Source organism: Ciconia boyciana, chromosome 1 (genome assembly GCF_034638445.1).
Source record: "Ciconia boyciana chromosome 1, ASM3463844v1, whole genome shotgun sequence".
NCBI lineage: Eukaryota > Metazoa > Chordata > Aves > Ciconiiformes > Ciconiidae > Ciconia > Ciconia boyciana.
In genome coordinates, this window is record NC_132934.1 from 204,830,866 (window position 1) to 204,851,192 (window position 20,327).

The 20,327-nt window shown below is 36.5% G+C and overlaps 1 protein-coding gene across 8 annotated transcripts in view; it reads right to left on the reverse strand.

Annotated features, from left to right (window-relative positions):
- Positions 1 to 817: 817 nt before the first annotated feature.
- YAP1 (Yes1 associated transcriptional regulator) overlaps positions 818 to 20,327 on the reverse strand; it is an 88,709-nt gene continuing 69,199 nt past the window's right edge. For 4 of the 8 annotated variants that reach the window (XM_072850654.1, XM_072850658.1, XM_072850659.1 and 1 more), the window contains 4 exons: positions 20,021 to 20,068; positions 8,300 to 8,430; positions 3,027 to 3,139; positions 818 to 2,388 (listed from right to left, as the gene is read on the reverse strand). In XM_072850654.1, the coding sequence (XP_072706755.1) occupies positions 2,150 to 2,388; positions 3,027 to 3,139; positions 8,300 to 8,430; positions 20,021 to 20,068 (531 nt within the window). In that variant the 3' untranslated portion in view covers positions 818 to 2,149. The remainder of the gene's footprint in view (positions 2,389 to 3,026; positions 3,140 to 8,299; positions 8,431 to 20,020; positions 20,069 to 20,327) is intronic. The other 4 variants (XM_072850660.1, XM_072850656.1, XM_072850661.1 and 1 more) reach the window with 1 other exon arrangement.

Here is a 20,327-nt window from a genome sequence, read left to right on the forward strand (position 1 = left end):
TTTTAAAACCTGCCTGTATTCCATAAGAAGCCACAAACAATTTTGTGTATTTCAAATACCTTTACTACTTTACTAATACCATTACGTAAAGTAGTAAAGGTACATTTATAGCGGCAAATTTCAAATCTCTGCCTCTGCTGCTTCAGTTTTTAAAATGAGACTTGGTTCAGAGTTTTCATTCTTTACATTCCCCTAAAACAGAACTATTTCTGAAGCATTAAAAAAATTCAAATAATAATAATAATATGGGGGGTGGGAGTGGGGGGGCGAGGGGTGGGTGTTGTTTTGTTTTGCTGATTCATTCCTAACTTGAAAAATAATCAATGTCTTTAAAAAAACCCAACAAAACAAACCCAAAAAAGTCACTCCCCAGGAGAAGTCCCTGCTAGCTGAGATTTTTTTCAAAACCAAGTTTCACGCTTACAGTATCTTTATAGTCAACTTATACACCCTTGAAAATAAAGGCTCATGTTGAGAATGGTGACAGGCCCTTAATTACAGAGGTGTTAACTGGTGACACTATTTTTCATCAGAAAAAAAACCAAAAGCCCCACAAAACTTCATAGCTTATACTGAAAGTTTGATTCATGCTCATTTTGTTCATTTAAAAATACTCTTTGGAAACTGTGTCAACTCCTGCAGACAACTCAGTGATACATCTTTTCCTGTTAAAATAAAGATAATTCATATTCACCTCTACCCCATGCTAAGCTCTACTACTAATATACACTTCATTACCTGCTCATGTCACCATCTAACACATATCTTTACATTCTTCTACATATAGTGTCCAGGGCTTATTTTTCACCAAACAGAATTTGATAACTACTACACTTCGGAGTTTTTCTTGAGGATGGGGGGGTTTTTTTGGTGTTCTAGCCTTGTCATTGGAACTTAAGAGTGATATTAATAGTTCAGACTTTTTCCATGCTAACTTAAGAGAAACTTTTCATAAAGTTTTTTCCCCATTAAGGATTTTAAAATCTAAACTTGCTTAGATATCAAAACTGAAAACCAGAAGAGAGATTAGATGCATCTGTCATTTTAAAATGGTTTCTGCTACTTTAAAATGCATTTAAAAATTGTACATATGACTCTTAGGATTCTAACTTTTACATTGCTGCAATCAGATTCTAATTCAAAATCTTGCAAATAAACATGAAAAATAAGCCACTGGTCATGAATTCTAATGATTACATTCAAAGCTAGCCTTTAAAAAAATAAAAAAGTTACAGGCAAAACATACTGGTTTATGTACTCACTAGCTTATCAGGCTACAATAGGCATGTTTTAAGTATAAAAAAGCAGACAATTCAGATTTAAATAAGACTATGTGAAATCAGAAAAAAACCTTAGATTTCACTATTTAAAAAAAAAAAAAAAAACAAAACACACCTATAATTACTTCCCATCCTACAGCTACAGTTAAACCAACTAACAAAAATAATCAAACTATTTTTGACAAACAAAAGTTAGGCTAGAATATGTGGCAACAATCAAAGTTCATATATGTTTCTATGTAAAATGACTCATGATTTACTATAACATAAAATATGAACAAGAGCACTTCGTGACTAATGAAAGAGCTACTAGTAGAAACACTTAATGCCAAACAGTCTTCAGCCCTCCTTTAAGTCATATCTCCAAATCAGTATTGACTTCTTTTGACCAGATACATCATTTTTGGCTTGTCACCCCAGTATGTCATGTTTTACCACTTGCCACAGGCAGCCGGAGACAACTAGCTGAGCAAACTACAAGCAGTGACATGCAGAAATTAACTCTCAAATCTGAGTACTTAGATAAAATGATATGCAAGCGCACACTAGGACAAAAGGAATGGCATTCGTCATTCAAATAGGCTCATCATCCCTCCCCACCCCCCTTGAACAGTAGTTGCAACAGCAATAGAAAAAGATCAAGAAGATGTCTCTTCTTCAGAGTCAACTGTGGAAAAAAGTCAGCAATATATAACAGCAGCGATGGACAAGGAAGAGCAAAATGAAAGAATCTTGTTGAATATTTGTTCATTTACTTTTTCTGAACACAAGCCAAAGTGTGCCACACTGGCTTGTTCTGAACTTCAGATACAGATGTCCTATTCTCCTTAGATCCTTCACAGATTTAGAATTCAGTCTCCCTGAGGCCCCTATAACCAAGTAAGAAAACTCTCTTTATCTAGCTTGGTGGCTGCCAAGACAGATTCCATGTCATTAAGGATGTCAGAGCTCAAAGCCTCTTGCAGACTTGGCATCAGTTCTTCTCCTTCTATATTCATCCCATCTCCTTCCAGTGTCCCAAGGTCCACATTTGTCCCTGGAATGGCTTCAAGGTAGTCTGGGAAACGGTTCTGATGGGACGGTATGTTACTTTGGCTGATACTGTCACCTAGTTATAACACAAAGTGAGATGCATATTAAATATACTGGAAGTACCAAACCCACAATTTATCAAGACAACTGGTTAAATATTAATCCTGTATCTCTTGCATCATACAAGCAACACGATTCATAGAAATCCATCACAAAAACCAAATATGACTTGACTGCATACAGATGTACAAAGAACATGCCTTTGTTTCAACCTTTCACCTACTGACCCAAATCTTTACAGATTTTTGATGATGTTTAGCATATTTTAATTTTTATGCTTAAAGGAAAAAAGACAATACTGAGTCAAATATTGTTTTGCAGCAGTATTACCAACACTGGATGAGGTAGTATTCTTAGCTCTGAACAAACAATATTACTTAAAAAAGCAAATGGACACTCAAATTCCATATAACAACAGGAGTGATACTATTTATGAGCAATCCCACATCCTCCCAATAGAGTTGATTACAAGTATGTTTTTCATTAATAAATCTAGCTATAATATTTCTATTATAGAAACAGAAAAAAGTAGAACAACTGCAAAAACTATCACAGCTTCTCAGAGTTGCTTATTTTCATTGCAAAGGGACTGATCATTTGATGGACACAAGTATATTTGTAAAGCATGCATTAAGGATGTACACAAAAACAAACCTGTATCCATCTCATCAACACTGTTCAAGAAGTCATCGGGGGTTCTGGGTACACTATAACTGCTCATGCTAAGTCCACTATCTGTGCTTTCATCTCTGGAGTGATATGTTCCACTGTAACAGAAGAAAGGGAGAAAAAATGAGGGTAGAATGCTGAAGAAACTCAAATGAATGCTTGTTTTTTAACCAGTTCAAGGGCTTTGAAAACATTGCTGTCACGAGAAATACCCTGTTCTAATCAAAAACTGAAGTCTTTGTGAGACACTTGGGTTTTATTTTATGCAGAACTTTTCCAATTAAAACAATATTATTTAGATTCAATTTAACTTGATGAGAGCATACTTAAGCAGCTTTAAAAAAATGCCTGTGTTCTGCATAGTTTTAAACTTTTCACACCCACCCACAGCTAAAAACCATTAGAAGCATATCACATATAGTCCCTAATGATTACAAAAATACTACTGCTAATGGCGTACCCTTTCACACTTCTATAAGGATTAAAAAAAATATTTCTAACTACTGATGTCCCCTTGTTTAATCAACCACTGAAGTGTATTTTTAGGTCACTACTGTTATAAATAGGAGCTACAGTTGGAACTCCTTTAGCAATTCTTAAATTGCTTCCCACTGTTGCATTACTACTAGTTCAGTCATACATGTCGTGGCAAGAGAGCACCCTAATATAAATCAAATACCGGTACAGAAGCCATCCTGTAAACAAACCCCGTTCAGAACAATCTTGTTGACAGAACAGTTAACAAAACAGTCATGGCATGGGGCCTTATATGCATTCGCTTTCTTACTGCCATCTTACTGCCAGTGGGGTGAGCAAGACCAAGAAAGCTGCAGTGGGAAATTTGGGATGGGGTGGGGCGGGAAGTAGGCCAAGTGTATTGAGTTTATGTAGCAAGGTTTTTGTAGCAGGTGGGCTGCAGGGGGTCCTCTGTGAAAAGACACCAGGAGCCGACCCCATGTCAGACACAGCTGGCTCCAAAATGGTCCTGCTGCTGCCCAAAGCTGAGCCCATCAGTGACAGTGGTGGTACCTCTGTGATAATGTATTTAAGAAAGGGTAAAAAACCCACTGTGCAGCAGCAGGGAGAGAGGAGCGAGAAAATGTGAGAGAAACAGCCCTGCAGACACCAAGGTCAGTGAAGAAGGCGGGGAGGAGGTGCTCCAGGCGCCAGAGCAGAGATTCCTCTGCAGCCCGTGGAGGACCATGGTGGAGCAGATACCCATCTGCAGGCTGTGGAGGACCCCACGCTGCAGCAGGCAGATGGGCCCTGAAGGAAGCTGCAGCCCGTGGAGAGTCCATGCAGGAGCAGGCTCCTGGCAGGAGCTGTGACCAGTGGAGAGGAGCCCAAGCAGGAGCAGCTTTTCCAGCAGGAACTCTGGCCTGCATAAGCAGCTGTAGAAATACACCATTACCTCCCTCCCCCTGCACCTCCTAATATCCAAGCTTCACATAATACTTTCAAAATCTCTTTTACTTCAGGTTGTGGTAGCATTCACTGAGAATCCTTACTGATTTTCCAGCTTGAATACTAAATGAATATCAACTTGACTTACTGTTCAAATTAGCATTTGAAGACATACTGATCCTTCTCATAATGTGCTCATGAAATACATAGCATATGCCTTTTTGTCAAGTATGAAGAACCAAACAGACAATGGTTGAACAGCTATTCAACATCGGATGCAAGTAGAATGTCATCAGCCATGAAAATATATACATATTAGATTTCACAAGGACATCTTTGCTATACAAGAAAGAAACCTAACATTTCTTTATAGTTAAATCATAAATATTTCTCTCTCCCCCCCCCCCGATTGATTTAAAAATAGTATCACCACACATTTGATAACAATCCTAATAAGTAAGCTATTTAAAACTTCCGTGAAAAAAACTCTAGTTTGCTTTGTGGGACAAAATACTAAAAACAGAACTGAGACTCTGCTGAACTAAATCACTAGCTGAGAAGGCTTTTGGCTGCCTTTTTTTTTCTTCTACAGCTGGTTATGCAGGCCACACTTGGAATATCCAGCCCTTCTCTTCAAATCACTCCTTAATATACATTTCCTCTCTCTGCAACAAGGATTTCTTCATTTAGCAGTCACACCATCCAAAAATTACTGCATGCAACTAAACTGCATTACCCAAAATAGACTGGCTGCTTCTTCAACTAATACTTGTTAAAATACGTGTATACAAAAGAAGAAATCCCAATTTAGGAGTTAAACAGAATTACTGTCACTACCAACATAAATCTAATACACAAAAATATATAAACAGAGTGGCAAACCAAAAGGTGAAATCATCTAAAAGTCTGCATTGCTGGATGTCCCATTTAAAAAATAAAATATACCACAATGACAGTAAGTACTGAAGACAGCAGGCAGAAGATTGACTATGTAAATGAAAACATTACTGCACATTTTCTCAAATTGCTCCAATGAGGCAATTATTTTCTGAGATTTTTTGGATTTTCTGATTCTGATTCTGGCAGTGGAAAATATTCAACTACCTTAGCTCTGGATATCCAACTTTGGTACCTAAAGTTAGGAAGACTGTCTCACCAGGAACTTTATATATAACCTATAAAGATAGAAAGAAGCATTTCTCTAAGTCTGAACGTTAACATAAGGGACATCAAGGAGATCTTTAGGGCAAAACTATTGGACTGCTGTATCTAATTCAGAGATAGCAACACATATCCACAAATGTCCTTTTTAAAAATCCGTTTCCCTTACCCATATGCCAGAATTAAGTGCTGTGATGTACATAAAATTACCTGGAAGGGAACAATGCTCAGACCAAAATGCAAATTAAGATATTCTGAACTCAAGTCAGGTATAGATTTTCAGTATTTTGCATGGGGTAAGGGCTACAAAAAAAGTCCAGTTAAACATAGTTGCAACTAGGCAAGTAGTATCTTTTTGCACTTTACAGTAAGTAGTCCTTGCTAATTATTAACCTGCCAAAAAAATTACAAAACAACATGAATTTGCCCTTTCTAGCTTTTTTTCCTGTTTCTAATTAAAGGTAAAGATCCATCATTTTATATTTCATGAGTGTAGACACACAATTGATAAATTGCCATTAGTCCACTGCCATGGCCATTTGAAACCTAAAAATGCGTTTCTTTCAGGTCAGAAAATAGGTTTTGAAGATGGGAGGATTCTACATCATTTAAGAACAAATTTCAAAATACACCTGGGCTCAAGGTATGATGGCAGCTACCTTTCAGAAATTCAAGCTAGTATGTTACTATAACACATCAAGGCCATCATCTATCTACAGAGGTTTCTCAAAGGAGAGCAGGTCAGTTTTAAGGTTTCTTGTCCTTTTTATGCCTTGGGACAGGGCCACCACAGTTAAGGCTCACACCAGATTCCAGGATGAATTCCATGGAGGACAATCCCTCCCTCTAACAAAAATGAATTTTTCTAATCAGATTTGTCTGTGTAGGAGATAACTCTTCCTGAAGGGCTTACCCAAAACTTGGAAATACCACCTACTTCCTTAGGAAGTTTAACAACAAAACACCACTACTTTCTTCTCCACGTACAAGGCCTTTTTTTTTTTTTTTTAACTTGGTTTTCTCCAACATATACAAAGCACTGTGTACCTTGAGACAGAAATTTTTCTCCTGCTCTCACAGTAGCGCACACAGCACTAGCACAGACAATACTTCATGCAGTAGGAAAAAAGCTTAAAAGCAACAGATGTTATTTACATAACCTAAACTATATGAATGACAACAGATTGCACTGGCAAGATGGAGGGTATGTTCTTGCACCACCTCCACTGAACTTTACTAATTTTGAGAATTAGAGGGAGGATAGACTATATGAAATAACAGAGAAGTCTCTTGGAAAAGGCAGAAAATGAAACAAACTTAAGCTAAACTGATGGAATATCAGTAACTGGAAAAGTTACATACAATGACAGTACATCTTTAGGGATGAAGAACCTAAGTGTGAGATACCAGCAACATTAAGTTATTTAAAAGAATATGGGAAGGGATTTATAATTGCAGCAAAGGCTTACAAAGATTTTTAACAGTTTTCAGTATCTAAAATTACAGCAGGTATTTAAGCTTGCCCTACTCCAAAATCATGCTAGTTCTAACATGATGTAGACTTCTTACCTTGCGAGCAGGTTTGAAACTGTATTGGTGGCAAAAAAACATGGAAGTTGAGACTTACAAGAATCAAGATGAATCTTATGGGGTTTTCCATGAGTATAATAATGTACCATTAAAGAGAAGGACGAGCATGTCGTTACACTTCATGAGCACTTACAGTAAGCATCCTAAAGTTAGGCTAACATTTCAAAGTAATGCAGAAAAGTAGTGATGAACTCTGACAGAACACATAACTTTTCTCTTTTATGACAGGGGATACTGAGTTGATATCAGTTTAGAATACTGACAAACTATAGTCCAAAAGAACTACAAAATTGACTACTCCAACTTAAGATCAACTACTTGATACTGCTGAAATGTTAGCAGATTTTTACTCCATTAATTAAAACTTTATCTGGCTTGGAGATTTGACTGTTTTACTGTTTTCATCTTTTCTTTCCAGCATGCTGAGCAAAAAATACAGATACAGCTTATCTCAAGCTGCAGCAGTTTCTCCAAAGTTGTAATGGTTAGTATGAAGCATTTGCAAGCTGTAATTCGAGCAGTATTTCCAACAAAATAAACATTCCAAATCAGAGGGATTAAGGAAAAAATTATATGAAAAAGACTAGTCTATACTGTAAAATTCTGAATCTTGAATTAAAAGATCCACTTCAAAATAATACAGCATTTAAAATGAAACATGCCACTATTTGCAGACCTAACATTAACAGAGTAAAAATACTGCTAAATTAAATACCTGAAGTGGAGGGGAGGGGTGAATGAAGAAACCTTAAAGTGAACCTCAAGGTGTAGTCCTAAATGTGCCTCACAGTTCATTTGATCTCATAGCAAGCTATTCACAAATTCTTCTGAGTCAGTAATTTGAAATGACTGTTAGTCAACAGATTATGCAGAGGCAAACATGTTATGACTTTGAATAAAAAACCTTCCTACAAGTCTGAACAGACTACTTCCTCCCACAGGACACAGCTTTTAATTCTCAACTTTTACTAGGCTTGCCATTTAAGGAAAGATTCATTTACAGCTGTGGCTTTTGGCACAGACAGATGTTCAAAATAAACTATTACATGTACCAAACAGAATTTTAAATCGATTTTTTCCCTCTAGTAGCTACTCCTACAAACCTGTTAAGAAAGGGATCAGAACTGTTTGTAGTCATTGTTCTCAGTTCCTGAGACATTCCAGGAGATGACACAGGATTTTGAGATCCACCGTCTTGTTCCATTGTTGGAAGCTGGCTACGGAGAGCCAATTCCTAGAGCAGGGGGAGGGCGAGAAGAAAGATCATGTTAGGCATTTGAATGCACTTTTTAGATATATAAACACATGACATTACAGGTAATGGATGCTTTTACTGTTTTCAGTTAAAAGATTTACATGAAATTAAGTTTCCAAAGACAAAGCAAGAATTTTTACTGGTTTCAATGACAGTGAAAGTTCCACCAGTCAAGCCCAGGATTACAGAGACTTCACTGTAAATGCATTTATGGATATAAGTACCTGTATTTTTACATAAATCTTTCCTAGTTCACTTCAGCATCCTTTTGCTAAGTCTATTCTTAAGATTAAAAAAAGAATTGTTAACACTATCTGACTCCTAAGATATATCTGTCTAGCTTTGCTGACTAGCACTTTTTCCCCATTTCTTTTAAGTTCTGATTTAGTCCCTGGTTTCCTTTTTACCTTGTTTAATTCAGCAAAGTTTAAAGTCCTTCCCTGCATTTTCACATTCACTCCTCCTGTTTGAGGCATGCATTTTGAAATTTCTCATTGATCAAATCAGTGATTTGTCCCACACGTAAATCTTAAAGCTCTTCAAATTCCTAGCAATTTCTTAGTAAAACTAAGACACTACACTTTTGAAGTTATGAACATAGATTACATATATATTTTTACGCATCTGACTGTGCACCAACTTGAATCAATCCATCCATAAAGTAATTTCATTACTATTTAATGAAAATAAGTTTTAACATAAAATACACAAAATTAAAGGTGACCAGAGATAAACAGCATTTTATGTAATTTCCAGTGCCTCCTCTCTCCCTTTTTAAACAGGTAACCCATGTGTTACACATATGAAAAATACAATAGTTTTCTTCAAGCACCTCTCCTAAAACATCATCAATGGCTCACCAAGTCTGTGCTTTGTTAATGTAGAGACTAGTAAAGAAATCTATTGACTATCTTGTTACTATTATTATTAGTATGTGATTTCCAGGCTGTGCCTGGGAAGCTAATCTCAGGCAAAACCAATCTTGTCAGTCTTGACAATAATCAGTATTCCTCACTTGTAAAATGAGAGGTCTTCATCCATTCTCAATTATGAGCCTAAGGGCTATTGTAGACTTTTAATATAGAAAAATAATCTTTCTCCAATTCTTTGTCAAACTGATTTATTTTAAAAAAAGTCTAAGATTATTTTATTTTCCAGCAGATTGTGCCAATATTGAATGCTTCCCTACCACCAGTTTTTTTTTCCTTTTCTAATCTGCATATGCTTCACTTCCATTCCTGTGGATTATTATTCTACATATTCCTTTAATACCAAGTTTCATGTCTTGTACTAGAAGGTTTTCCCACTCCAGTTGATTAGACCTTTGCAGAAAGTGTAGAAACATACCATTGGTTTCTGTGTTTGTCACACCCAATTGCCTAGTCCAAGTAAATCCAGTCCTGTGCTCACCACCACTTGCTTGGCCACTGTTCTAATAAATAGTAATAACACTCCTTCTCCTCATTTTCAGATCACAGGATGGTAGGCACCTTTTAATCATTTCTATATGCTTATCCATATGATTTTCATTTGCTTACATAATAAAACGAAGTGCAAAGACTGTATAATGAGGTCTTCACAGGTAAGTTTACAAAATTCTGTCAGTCACATCAGCCTTGATACAAGAAGGCTGATATACAGGTGAACTCAATAGTCAGAAAGAGCGAGACGAAGAGAGACAAAAGAGACACCCAAAAGAGCGAGACGAAGAGAGGAAGAAGAGAGGAGACAAAAAGTTTTCTTTCCTGGTATGCTTCCCAAATGGTGATCTGAAAAAGGCAGAAGGTCTTAGAGCAGCCATCCCAGAGATGACTCAAGAACTGCTCGCTCACATCACAATCTTTATGCCCTTCCTCTGGAAACTAGAATTCTTCCAAATGTCACCTGAGCCTTCCTTTCTCTGAGAAACTGCCTTCATGTAATGTAGCTACTTTAAACTAATTATATCTTGCTATTTGTCCAATGAAAAAGGAGGAATGGAAAATTAAAAAAAAAACAACACCAAACCACACTTGATTTTGTACCACTACTTCTAAAATCTTTTCAGCCTTGGGTTCATACCTGGACTATAGCGCACCTTCCTTCCCCTCTGATAGCAGAGCTGCCAATCAATGAGTGCTCTGCTCTTACATAGCTACAACTACCTGGCTGTGGCAAGAACGCTCTGTCCTTTTCCCCTTCCCTCTTGCTTTGATCTGTGTGTTGCATTTTTATTTCCTTAGTCTGCAGTCCCCAACTAGGATGAAGAGGAGAGGAAGGGCCAAAAGTGCCAGGAGCCTGCAGAAGAAGCTTCATCACACACCAGCGCCCCAAAGAGTGATGACAAAGTAAACCCAACGCGGAGTCATTTCTGTATACAAAGCACTGAAGTGACGTTATATCTCATTGTGTGGTAGGCCTGGTCTTTCCAATCAGTACTGCCTCGTGATGCAATAGTCTAACAAAAAAAAAAAGAAAAAAAAAGGAAAAAAAAAGAAAAAAAAAGAAAAAGAAAAAAAAAGAAAAAAAAAGAAAAAAAAAAAAAGAAAAAAAAAAAAAAAAGAAAAAAAGAAAAAAAGAAAAAAAAGAAAAAAAGAAAAAAAGAAAAAAAAGAAAAAAAAGAAAAAAAGAAAAAAAAGAAAAAAGAAAAAAAGAAAAAAAGGAGAGCAAGAGAAGAGGAATCCATACAGATCCCCCTTTTCAAGAGCTACTGACACCAGAAAAGAAAAACAAAACAAAACATAATTTTCTCTTCTGTACCTTAAGGAAAAAAATCAGTACAAAGGAATAAGCAATTTGGAAAAATGGGAAAGTTACCCTTGTATTTTCTAAATCCTTAGAGGGTAGGTGAGATTTCATAAATTGATGAAACTTTGCTTAAATAGTATGGTAAAAATAAATGTAGCTCAGATACTAGCCAGCTAAAAAAGAACAATCACATTTCACTGAAGGCCCAACTACAAAGAGTTGTATTAAACCAGGAGAGAGAACTCTATTTTGCCTATTCTTTGGTATGTACAATGTAGTGAAATAAGTCTTTTTAATATTAATACTACTTTTATCCTTGTTTCAACAACAGTGCTAAAAGTGCAAAACTACAACTATTTTTAACTACCTATAAGTAGCATTAACGCTACTTATTCAGGAGACAGAACTACAGCACTTCCGCCTAGAAAGAATGTTATTTCATTACTCATTCAAGTAATAAATTTATGTCAATCTGGGAGTCTGGAAGAGAAAGGAATTACCAAAAAAGACGAGCTATTCGGAAATAAATACGGAGCAATTTTTAATCATTCCATAAGATAAGCAAAGTTTTCTACAAGCCCTAAAGAGTGTATTATGACTATTTTTCCTAAAACATGCATGTAATGGAAGCTAAAGTTGTGTTGCTTGAAGAATGATCCTTTTATTTCTTCTTCCTTATAAAACTGATTTTCAATAAAGTTAGTTATGTGTTTCCTATACTTTAAAAAAAAAAAAAAAAGGCATGGGAGTGTACAAGCCTCTCCCAGCTCCAAAGAGAGCAATGTGAACTCTAGGCTTTTAGTTCATGCTTTAAAATATATCCTTTATTAGAAGTACTTAAAGTCTGGAGGCAAAAATAAAACCCATGACAAAATCCTGGCTTCGATTTCTATAACTTGATCTCATCCTATTTTTGTAAGTATGTCAAACTTTTTTTAAATACCTCTGGGAAAATAAAAGCTTAGTATTCCTATTGTTAACCCAAAAGCTGAATTTTGGTTATTGCATAAAAGACCAAAATGATCTGTCATCTCCTTAAGCAAAGTAATTTTAAAAATAAGGCCAGCATTGTGTAATTTATCTGGCTGACCTTATCCTTTTTAATAATTGCATACAGATTAAGTTTTACATGAAGTTCTAGGCCATTCACACCATGTCCAAATTAACTTTATAAAATTACTCTTTTCAGAGCATTTTTATCTTCATCGTGCTTTTCAGGAAAGGTAAGAGACTCCCTCATGCAACTCATGTATCATACTCTTACTGTATTAAACATGTGATATGCTACTCAACTTGAATTGATATATCCTTATAATTGGGGGTTTTTTGGTAAATTTACTTTAAAAGGGCCAACTGTATCATTTCTGCCCCCAAACACTGCTCAACTATCAAACGATCCACAGGCTTCAATGGGATGAGAGAGAAGTGTTAGGGGAAAGAGAAGACCACCACACTTACGGGCAGACTTTCAGCACCAGTTATTTCTTCAGACTATTTACGTTCTTGTTTGAGGGCCACAAACTTACAGCATATGTACAAAAGAAACAGGGAAAACACATGGACAGATGAAGACAAATTAATTCAGCAATGACAAGTTATGCAATTAGTGAAGAGTAAGGGGGAAACATAAATCATTTGGTGTTGCAATCATGAAAACCAGCAAAACTTATTTAAGAGCTGATACTGATAGTGATAGTTAATTGTATTGTATACACCTGGCAAAGAGCTCAATGCTACGTACTGTCTTCTGCATAAACATTCTCTGAACAAAAGCTTTTAAGCAACTCCTTTGCAAGTGGAGATAGGGCAGCATAAATTGGAATAGACATTTGTAAATAAAGTCTGGCTTCTTGTCTGGTTTTGCAGTCCTTCACTGTGCCACTGCTTCATACTCCTCTTGCTATCTGTCTGTCCATGGCTCTAGTACTGCACCTGCCCAGACGGGGTATTTCAGAGCACCAGTAAGGCAGGTATGTGTCAGCAGGAGTCAGCAATCATGAAGGCCACGCAGAGCTGAATGGCCTCCCTCTACCAATTTTTGTTTGCTTCTAGCAAAAGCCATTATTCACAGCCATCTCATACTCAGGTCAACATGACTCATATCTTCTGCTGACCAATTGCTTTAGCAGTACTTCTGTGATTAAGTTTTGCAACTGCAAGCAGCACCAGCACCTCCAGGAAATCCACTGCAGTGAGCTACAACTCCTATACAGACACAAAATGTGTCCTGAAGCAATTAGAGGCATAAAAGGCAGACAAAGGCAACAAATGCAGATGTGATTTACTCTACAGACTTTTAGACATATCCGTAAAGATCTACATTCACAAGCAAGCAATAAAATTATTTTGTTAATCTGTAAAGTTTAGGTGCTGTGAATGGAATCAGAGCTTCTGAATCTGCAAGTTACTCATACAACACAAGTATCTTTCCTACTGTGTAACTTCTAGCTACTGATGCTCAGCATGTCTCACTTAAACCAACAGAGTGTGTGAAACTCAAATTCCACAGCTCTTGACACACAAACGAATAAACAAAGTTTCACTTAGATCTATGGTTTTCAATAAGGAAGCTATACTATTTCAGAGACCGAAGAACATTTAAAGCACTAAGTTCCCAATATGGCTGAACAACAGCAATGTTACTTTTGCAGTAAAACTAGATGAATTCCATATTTTGTATATTTTGATGGCAGCCAACATACCCTCCCTCCCCCCAAATCTAGCCATACAGGAGACTCTTTCAATAATGCTTGCCTATTTATGTCCAAACATGCTTGCATTTTCTAGACAGTTTTTAAAGTAGTACCTTAGTGTACTGCTCATCAGAAATACAAAGACTTAAAAAATAATTAGGTCGAGGAACATCTCCATAATTTCTACTCCAAGCTGAAATTCCCGATGCTTTGACAAAACTTTCTAGGTTTTTTGAATAGTGTTTAGAAGAAGCAGAGTTTGTTAGTCAGGGCAGAGGAAGATGTGTGCCTTGATCTCTTAATCACTGTTGGTCACAACCCAGGGGCAATTCCACAGTGACTTTTTACTGATAGTTACAGGTGGCCTTTGACTGCATATTCTTACCTCTTCCTTCAGCTGGAACTAGCATTTGTACGGCCATACACTAAGACAAGTCAGAAAATCAACCTAGCTGAAAAATAATTTTTCTGGTAGATCAGGTGTCTGATCTGTCTTGCAGTGTAGCCACACCAATGCTTCAGCTACTAGATTATGAAAAAAACTAGACACATCCTGTTCTGCCTTATTAAGGCAATCTCTGGCAGACAGCTGAGTTTAAGACATTAAACTGCTGCAGTTCGGTTTGCCAGAGCATGTCTAGCAGACCTCTCAGTCAGAAGTCATTTTATTAATAAGCAAATATTTTGCTTAAAAAATACCACACAACTCCTCAGCTGCAGTCTTCAGCCCCAGTTTAGGACAGCTCTAGACAGCTGGTTAAGTCTTCTCCTGAATTAATTTCTAAACTCACAGCACTGCATAGGTATGCTGTCTTACCTGTAAGCCTCATGGCACTCTAACAAAGCTCTGTGCAACTGATGCAGAGTAAATGACAGGTACTTGACAGATTATCTGAACTAACCTTTAGCTACCTAAAATACAAGTGCTTTCCTAGAAACAGATGCCTATATAAGAGGCGATACGCTAAGATTTGTTATTACATGCTGAATTTACTGCCACAGACTAAAGAAACCAGTTCATTAATTACAAAGATTTTTGGAAGGTAGTCCAGTGAATAACAATGGTTTGTTACTTAATGAGGTAGAATATTCCTGCTAACAATAACATATCAACAGTTCAATGAAAACTGAGATAAACACACACAAAATTGATTTCTGCCTACTTGAAATCTTCAAGTTCCTTACGGTATCGTACACGCTGCTCAGCTCCCTTATCTGCGTGACAGTTCTCCAGTAACATTTTGTTATTGAATTTGGAGAGTAAGAAACCAGTAACAATTTCTGTTCATTGTGCAAAAGAAACATCTAACAGAAAACTTAAACCATGAGGGAGAAAGCAACACTTAGTACTAATAAAAAGAGCTATCAAGTGAGTAAAACACAACAAAAGGAGGGATACAATATTTACTTCCAATAAAATGAGAAGTTTCAGGTATTATTGTGACTATGGATTAAAACAAGTTCAATCAGAAGCAAAATTTTTAAACGGGAAAACACTTTGTGGAATGACTCTTCACTGTGTCTTAGCTAGCCCCCCTCAAAACTTTTCACATAATGGCTCTCTTCTTAGAATAAGACATATAACAGACCATTTTCTCTATCAAATATCAAGCAATAAGTCAAATTAAAACCGAGGGACACAACACAGCTATGAATTTGCTGCAAGTGACTTGTTATTTTCTTCCTGCATTTTGTAAACGTAATTTTCAAAAATGTTACTGTGTACCAGTAGTCATATCTTCACTGGTCAGAAAAGCCATGTTCAAAGACCAAATGGCCGACTTCAGTACCTTATCTCTGTTAAAAAAACCCAAAACAACAAAAAAACCAACCAAAACCCAACACCAAACCACCCCCGCAACACGAACACCCTTGATGCAACCAAGACAAGTAATTTATCTTGTTAATATAGGTCAGCTTCAGATAACACACAGAGGGATGGGAAATGAGAGATTCAAGGGATAACACTGTTCGGGATTCACTAAGAAACTAAAATAACTATCGCCCACCACTTCCACTAAGATTTGAACACTAGTTTAAAAAAAAACAAAAAAAAAAAAAAACCCACACACACTAAAACCTAAGTCCTCAGTAAAACTTCCAGCTTCACTAACATCATGGAAGTTCGACAGTACAGAATTCAAGACTGTACTGGTTTTTAATGATGCCTTCCTTACTTTCTAGAAAATGTCACAAATCTGACAGTAACATAGCTTTGTATTGGTGTACATGCAAACTGACTGAAAAAAAATCTTTTACTGAAAAATAGTAATAGTGTCCTAGGAAACTAATACTTTCCTGGAACACTGGAAATCTTCTCGACTAAGCTGATGAAAGGTGTCAAACACCAGCTAAAATGAACTTTAAAAAAAAAAGGAATCATAGAAAACTAAAATAATATTTCAAACCCAGTAACTATTCAGTACTCTAAGTGTTTATATTTTATGCAATAAGAGCAAATATGAAAAAAAAAAAAAGAAACAAAACCAAGTGATTCAGCAAACAGTGACAGACTGGCCATAGGTCTTTGCAGATTCTTCACTGAGTACGGGAGTTTCCAGAATCTCACCCAAAAGTTGGTAACAAATAAGTCCAGGGCAACAGGACAGAGAATATGAGAGCTACTTCATAAAATAAAAAAGACAAAAGAATGGAGACAATGAACAAGAGAGCACATTCCAGGTATGTAGAACTACCAAGAAAGCAGCACAGAGATACCACAAAGGTAAGCTGGAAACCACAACTGAGCAAGAGTAGCAAGGAAGCAGGGCTGTATCTGGTTCTCAGACAGCAATCTCCATTCAGCGCTAGAAACATGCAGCAGATATGGAATGAGCAAGCATATACAGAGAAATCTATCATGTCAACAGCTGTGTAGTATGCTGATCCCCCAGCAAATACCCTAATATTAGCAGCAGACAAATAAGAAATCTTCCAGTCTTAGCACAAGAAAGTAGTCTGCACAACATCCAAGAATAATGCCATCAGTACCTCAACATTATTTGCCTCTATCTGTTTCCATCATCTACTGGAAGGCAACAAATCTGTTACCTAGCATCTAGCCAATTTTACGATTTATCCAAAAGTTGACCGATATCTACTTTAGGTGAGACATTGTTGACAACCGGATGCTAATTGCAGGAAAATGGAAGGAGAGCTACTAGGGATGGAGAGAAAGTCAAGTCACTCAATCTCTTAACTAAGACAGGTAGGTATCTTTAAGGTGTTCACAGATAATTGATGATGATGAGCATAAGTAACTGGAAAGATGCTTGATGTTTTCAAATTCCCTGGATGTATCAACAGCTCTTGTTTATATACAGTAAAATATGGAAGTTACGATTTTTGCTTCAAATACCTTTGACTGGGACATTTTTAAATTGTAATAAAATACATCCTCATTCAAACAAGAGTCTTTTACAGTACTTGCTACAAACGATGAAGCTGAGCAATTGTTTAATCTTTCCAGGAGGTATTTAAGTGCTAAGCCCTCCATACCTAACATTCTGAGTGTTAGCATCACTACAGGATACTACAGTATCATGGCAGAGACATAAAAACTGGCAAGGACACAATGTTCGCCCAGTACTAAAAAAAACTGACCAAAGATATCAATACAACCATGTCACTATATCTAGGTTATGTGGACAAAAATGTCAAGAAGGAAGAGGAGGTTGGGCTGGATGCAGGATGTTGGACTAGACCTCCACCAGTCCCTTCCAACCTATTTCATGCTGTGATTAAGAACAGCTCAGAGATCCAGTTAAAAGTAAAGGAACGTTTCTCAGGTTTTTTTAATCCATATAAGAGAGATACTTCATTAGAGACAAGCTTCAAGAATGCTGGTATAATATAATTTCTTTACAAAAGGAAGACCTTGACAATCCTTCTCTAAAATAGACTTAGTCTTCCCAGAATTAAGAGCATTGAACATTTGAAGATTTTATTTTCAATATTTCTTAAAAGAACATCTAAAATTTAGCAAGAGAATCTATTATTCTTCCCCCAAGCACAGCTTTATCAACATGAAAGCAGATAATTCCTCTAAATCTCATTAATTTTATTCACAAAGGAAAGAAAGGATCTGTCAAAAAGAAGAAGTTGACTGAAGAAATATTCATTCTTTCTACAGAGTTTTCACAGATTCCCTAGGTTGACTATGACCTGATAGGATGTACAGATTGGGACTTCAATAATAGCATCACTGGAGAAGACAGACAAAATTTGCCTCTATAGTTCAAGGCCTCAAGCAGCGTTTAGAGAACAATTTCCAGAAGCAGTTCCCTAGGCACCTTCTTCCACATGTGGCTGCTCGTTACGTTTTTGAAGTGACACAGGAAAATACAGAAAATACATTTAGATGGTACAACATGAATAATCTAGTATTATAGAACTTTGAAGTTGACATGATTGCCTACTTTTCTGTCCACCAGATCACTCAAACACAGCTTGACTCATTAGCAAGTGCAGACTAATAAAACTGATCCCAGGCAGGTGAGTATACAAGTGAGCCTGGTATGAAGCCAGTTTTAAATGTAACTAGAATCCTGATTTTTGCATAAATCCTTTCATCAGTTCTCATCCCAAACAAAGCAGAGTGACCACTACATATACATTTAATGAATTATCAATAAGGTCCCTTTGTGTTTTTGCAGCTTTTTAGTGTTTTAAGACAGAATTTCAAGAAGTTCCAAAAATCTTATTAAGTATGAAAGTGATCCTAAAGTTCTCCATTTGCTGAATATTTCTGAGTTGGCAACAGGAAGAAGTTACTGTGGAAAAGCGAACAATTGTATGACGGGCTTCAGACATACAAGAAAACATAGAATACACTTTTGGCATTCAGTAAGAAAAACATCCCTTCTGAATGACCTAACTGTGGCAGAAGATAAGGTGTTTCCAACTGGTGTGGAGGAGTGTGCTTCTCTGCTTATTCCCTTGTACACCAGCAATTCTTAAGGAATTTTTTTCTCCTTCATAATAGAATCTAATATTGATCAACAAGATCATCGTGGGCTTAATGCTCTGTAAATTAATCAAATAATTACAACTCAATTAAAATGCTTCTGTTTTAGAGCTGCACTGATATTGCCAAACAAGAAAGTATTTTTTCCAGGGTGTCAGTACTGTTTCTAAGGTCTGATGTTTCTATTTTGAAGATCAGGAGAACTAGTAATATACAAATTTTGTGGTACTCTTCAGAATGCAATAGTACACCAGTACTCACAGCTTCCAAACACAGGATATTTTCTTTTATTCTGTTTTTCTTGCCTAGTGCATATAGTGTTTTTCTTAGAAAAACAAAGTGTAATACAAGCCAACATAAATATTGTCCTAAGAACTGGTATATTAAGAATACTGTTAGCAATAGCAAGCAAGAAGCTCTCTGAATATATCCATAAATCCACCCTTTCAGAGATTCATTCTATATTCAACTTCTTAAGAGCCTAAAAGAAGTCTGCATTAAACTGTTTATTATGCTTCACATTTTGACCAATTTTCTTTTGGTCTGAGCTTGGGAGGCTTTTCAGAATTGTTGTTTCCTATACAGAAAATGTATCAGTGCAGGAGCCTGTTAAATGTCAAAGTGGAATAATTACATATTATATCCCATAGCAATTATCTTGTTAGTCTCATCTATTAAATTGTTACACTCTACATGCTTAAAAATAACAAATATTTCAAGTGACTTTTTGTTAACTGATTACAGATATCCTTCTTTAAGATCATACCTGTTTAAACAAATTGATAAGAACATTCATATGAGCAGTACTAAAAAGTCACAAACTACTACCTTAGATATAATTGGAGATTTGCTTTAAAAACAAACCTTGATGCCATCAGGACTGGAACGGCAGTATCCTCAAGAATGCTAAACAAGAAGGTTGTTTCCAATGAAGAAAACCGTGCAACAAATTCCTCATTTGCTTTTAAATACTGATATAAAGTTGTGGTAATGCAACATTCTTAAAACCAACGTTAGGGTCATGCCCAGAGAAGTGGTTCAAAAATGTGTATGGCAGAGCTTGGGGGTTTGTTTGTTTGTTTTTCTTTTGTAGAAGGCGTTTATGTAGCAAAGTGTTCCTCTGCTAGCCTAATTTAATGCTTTCATTTTTCTAATTATGCTGAAACATCAGTTAAGAGCCTACCTGATGTTTTGGAGAATTTGCTGTGCTGGGATTGATATTCCGCAATGCCTAAGAGTAAAAATAAGATGGATAAAAATTACTTTAGCTGCATGGTTTGCCTATGCAGGCTGTCTTATAAACACCATCTTGTAGTATCAAGCCCCCAAGACAGGCCAGATGAGACAGGATAAGGGAGTTAAACTATGAAAATCACGACACAGTGAAAAAAAACTCAAAGATTTACCAAGGATGCATATTTGACAGATAAGCTTAACGACCAGGGAGAACAACATGAAGGGAACTGGCTGTCACCTGGTCCAAAGTTAGT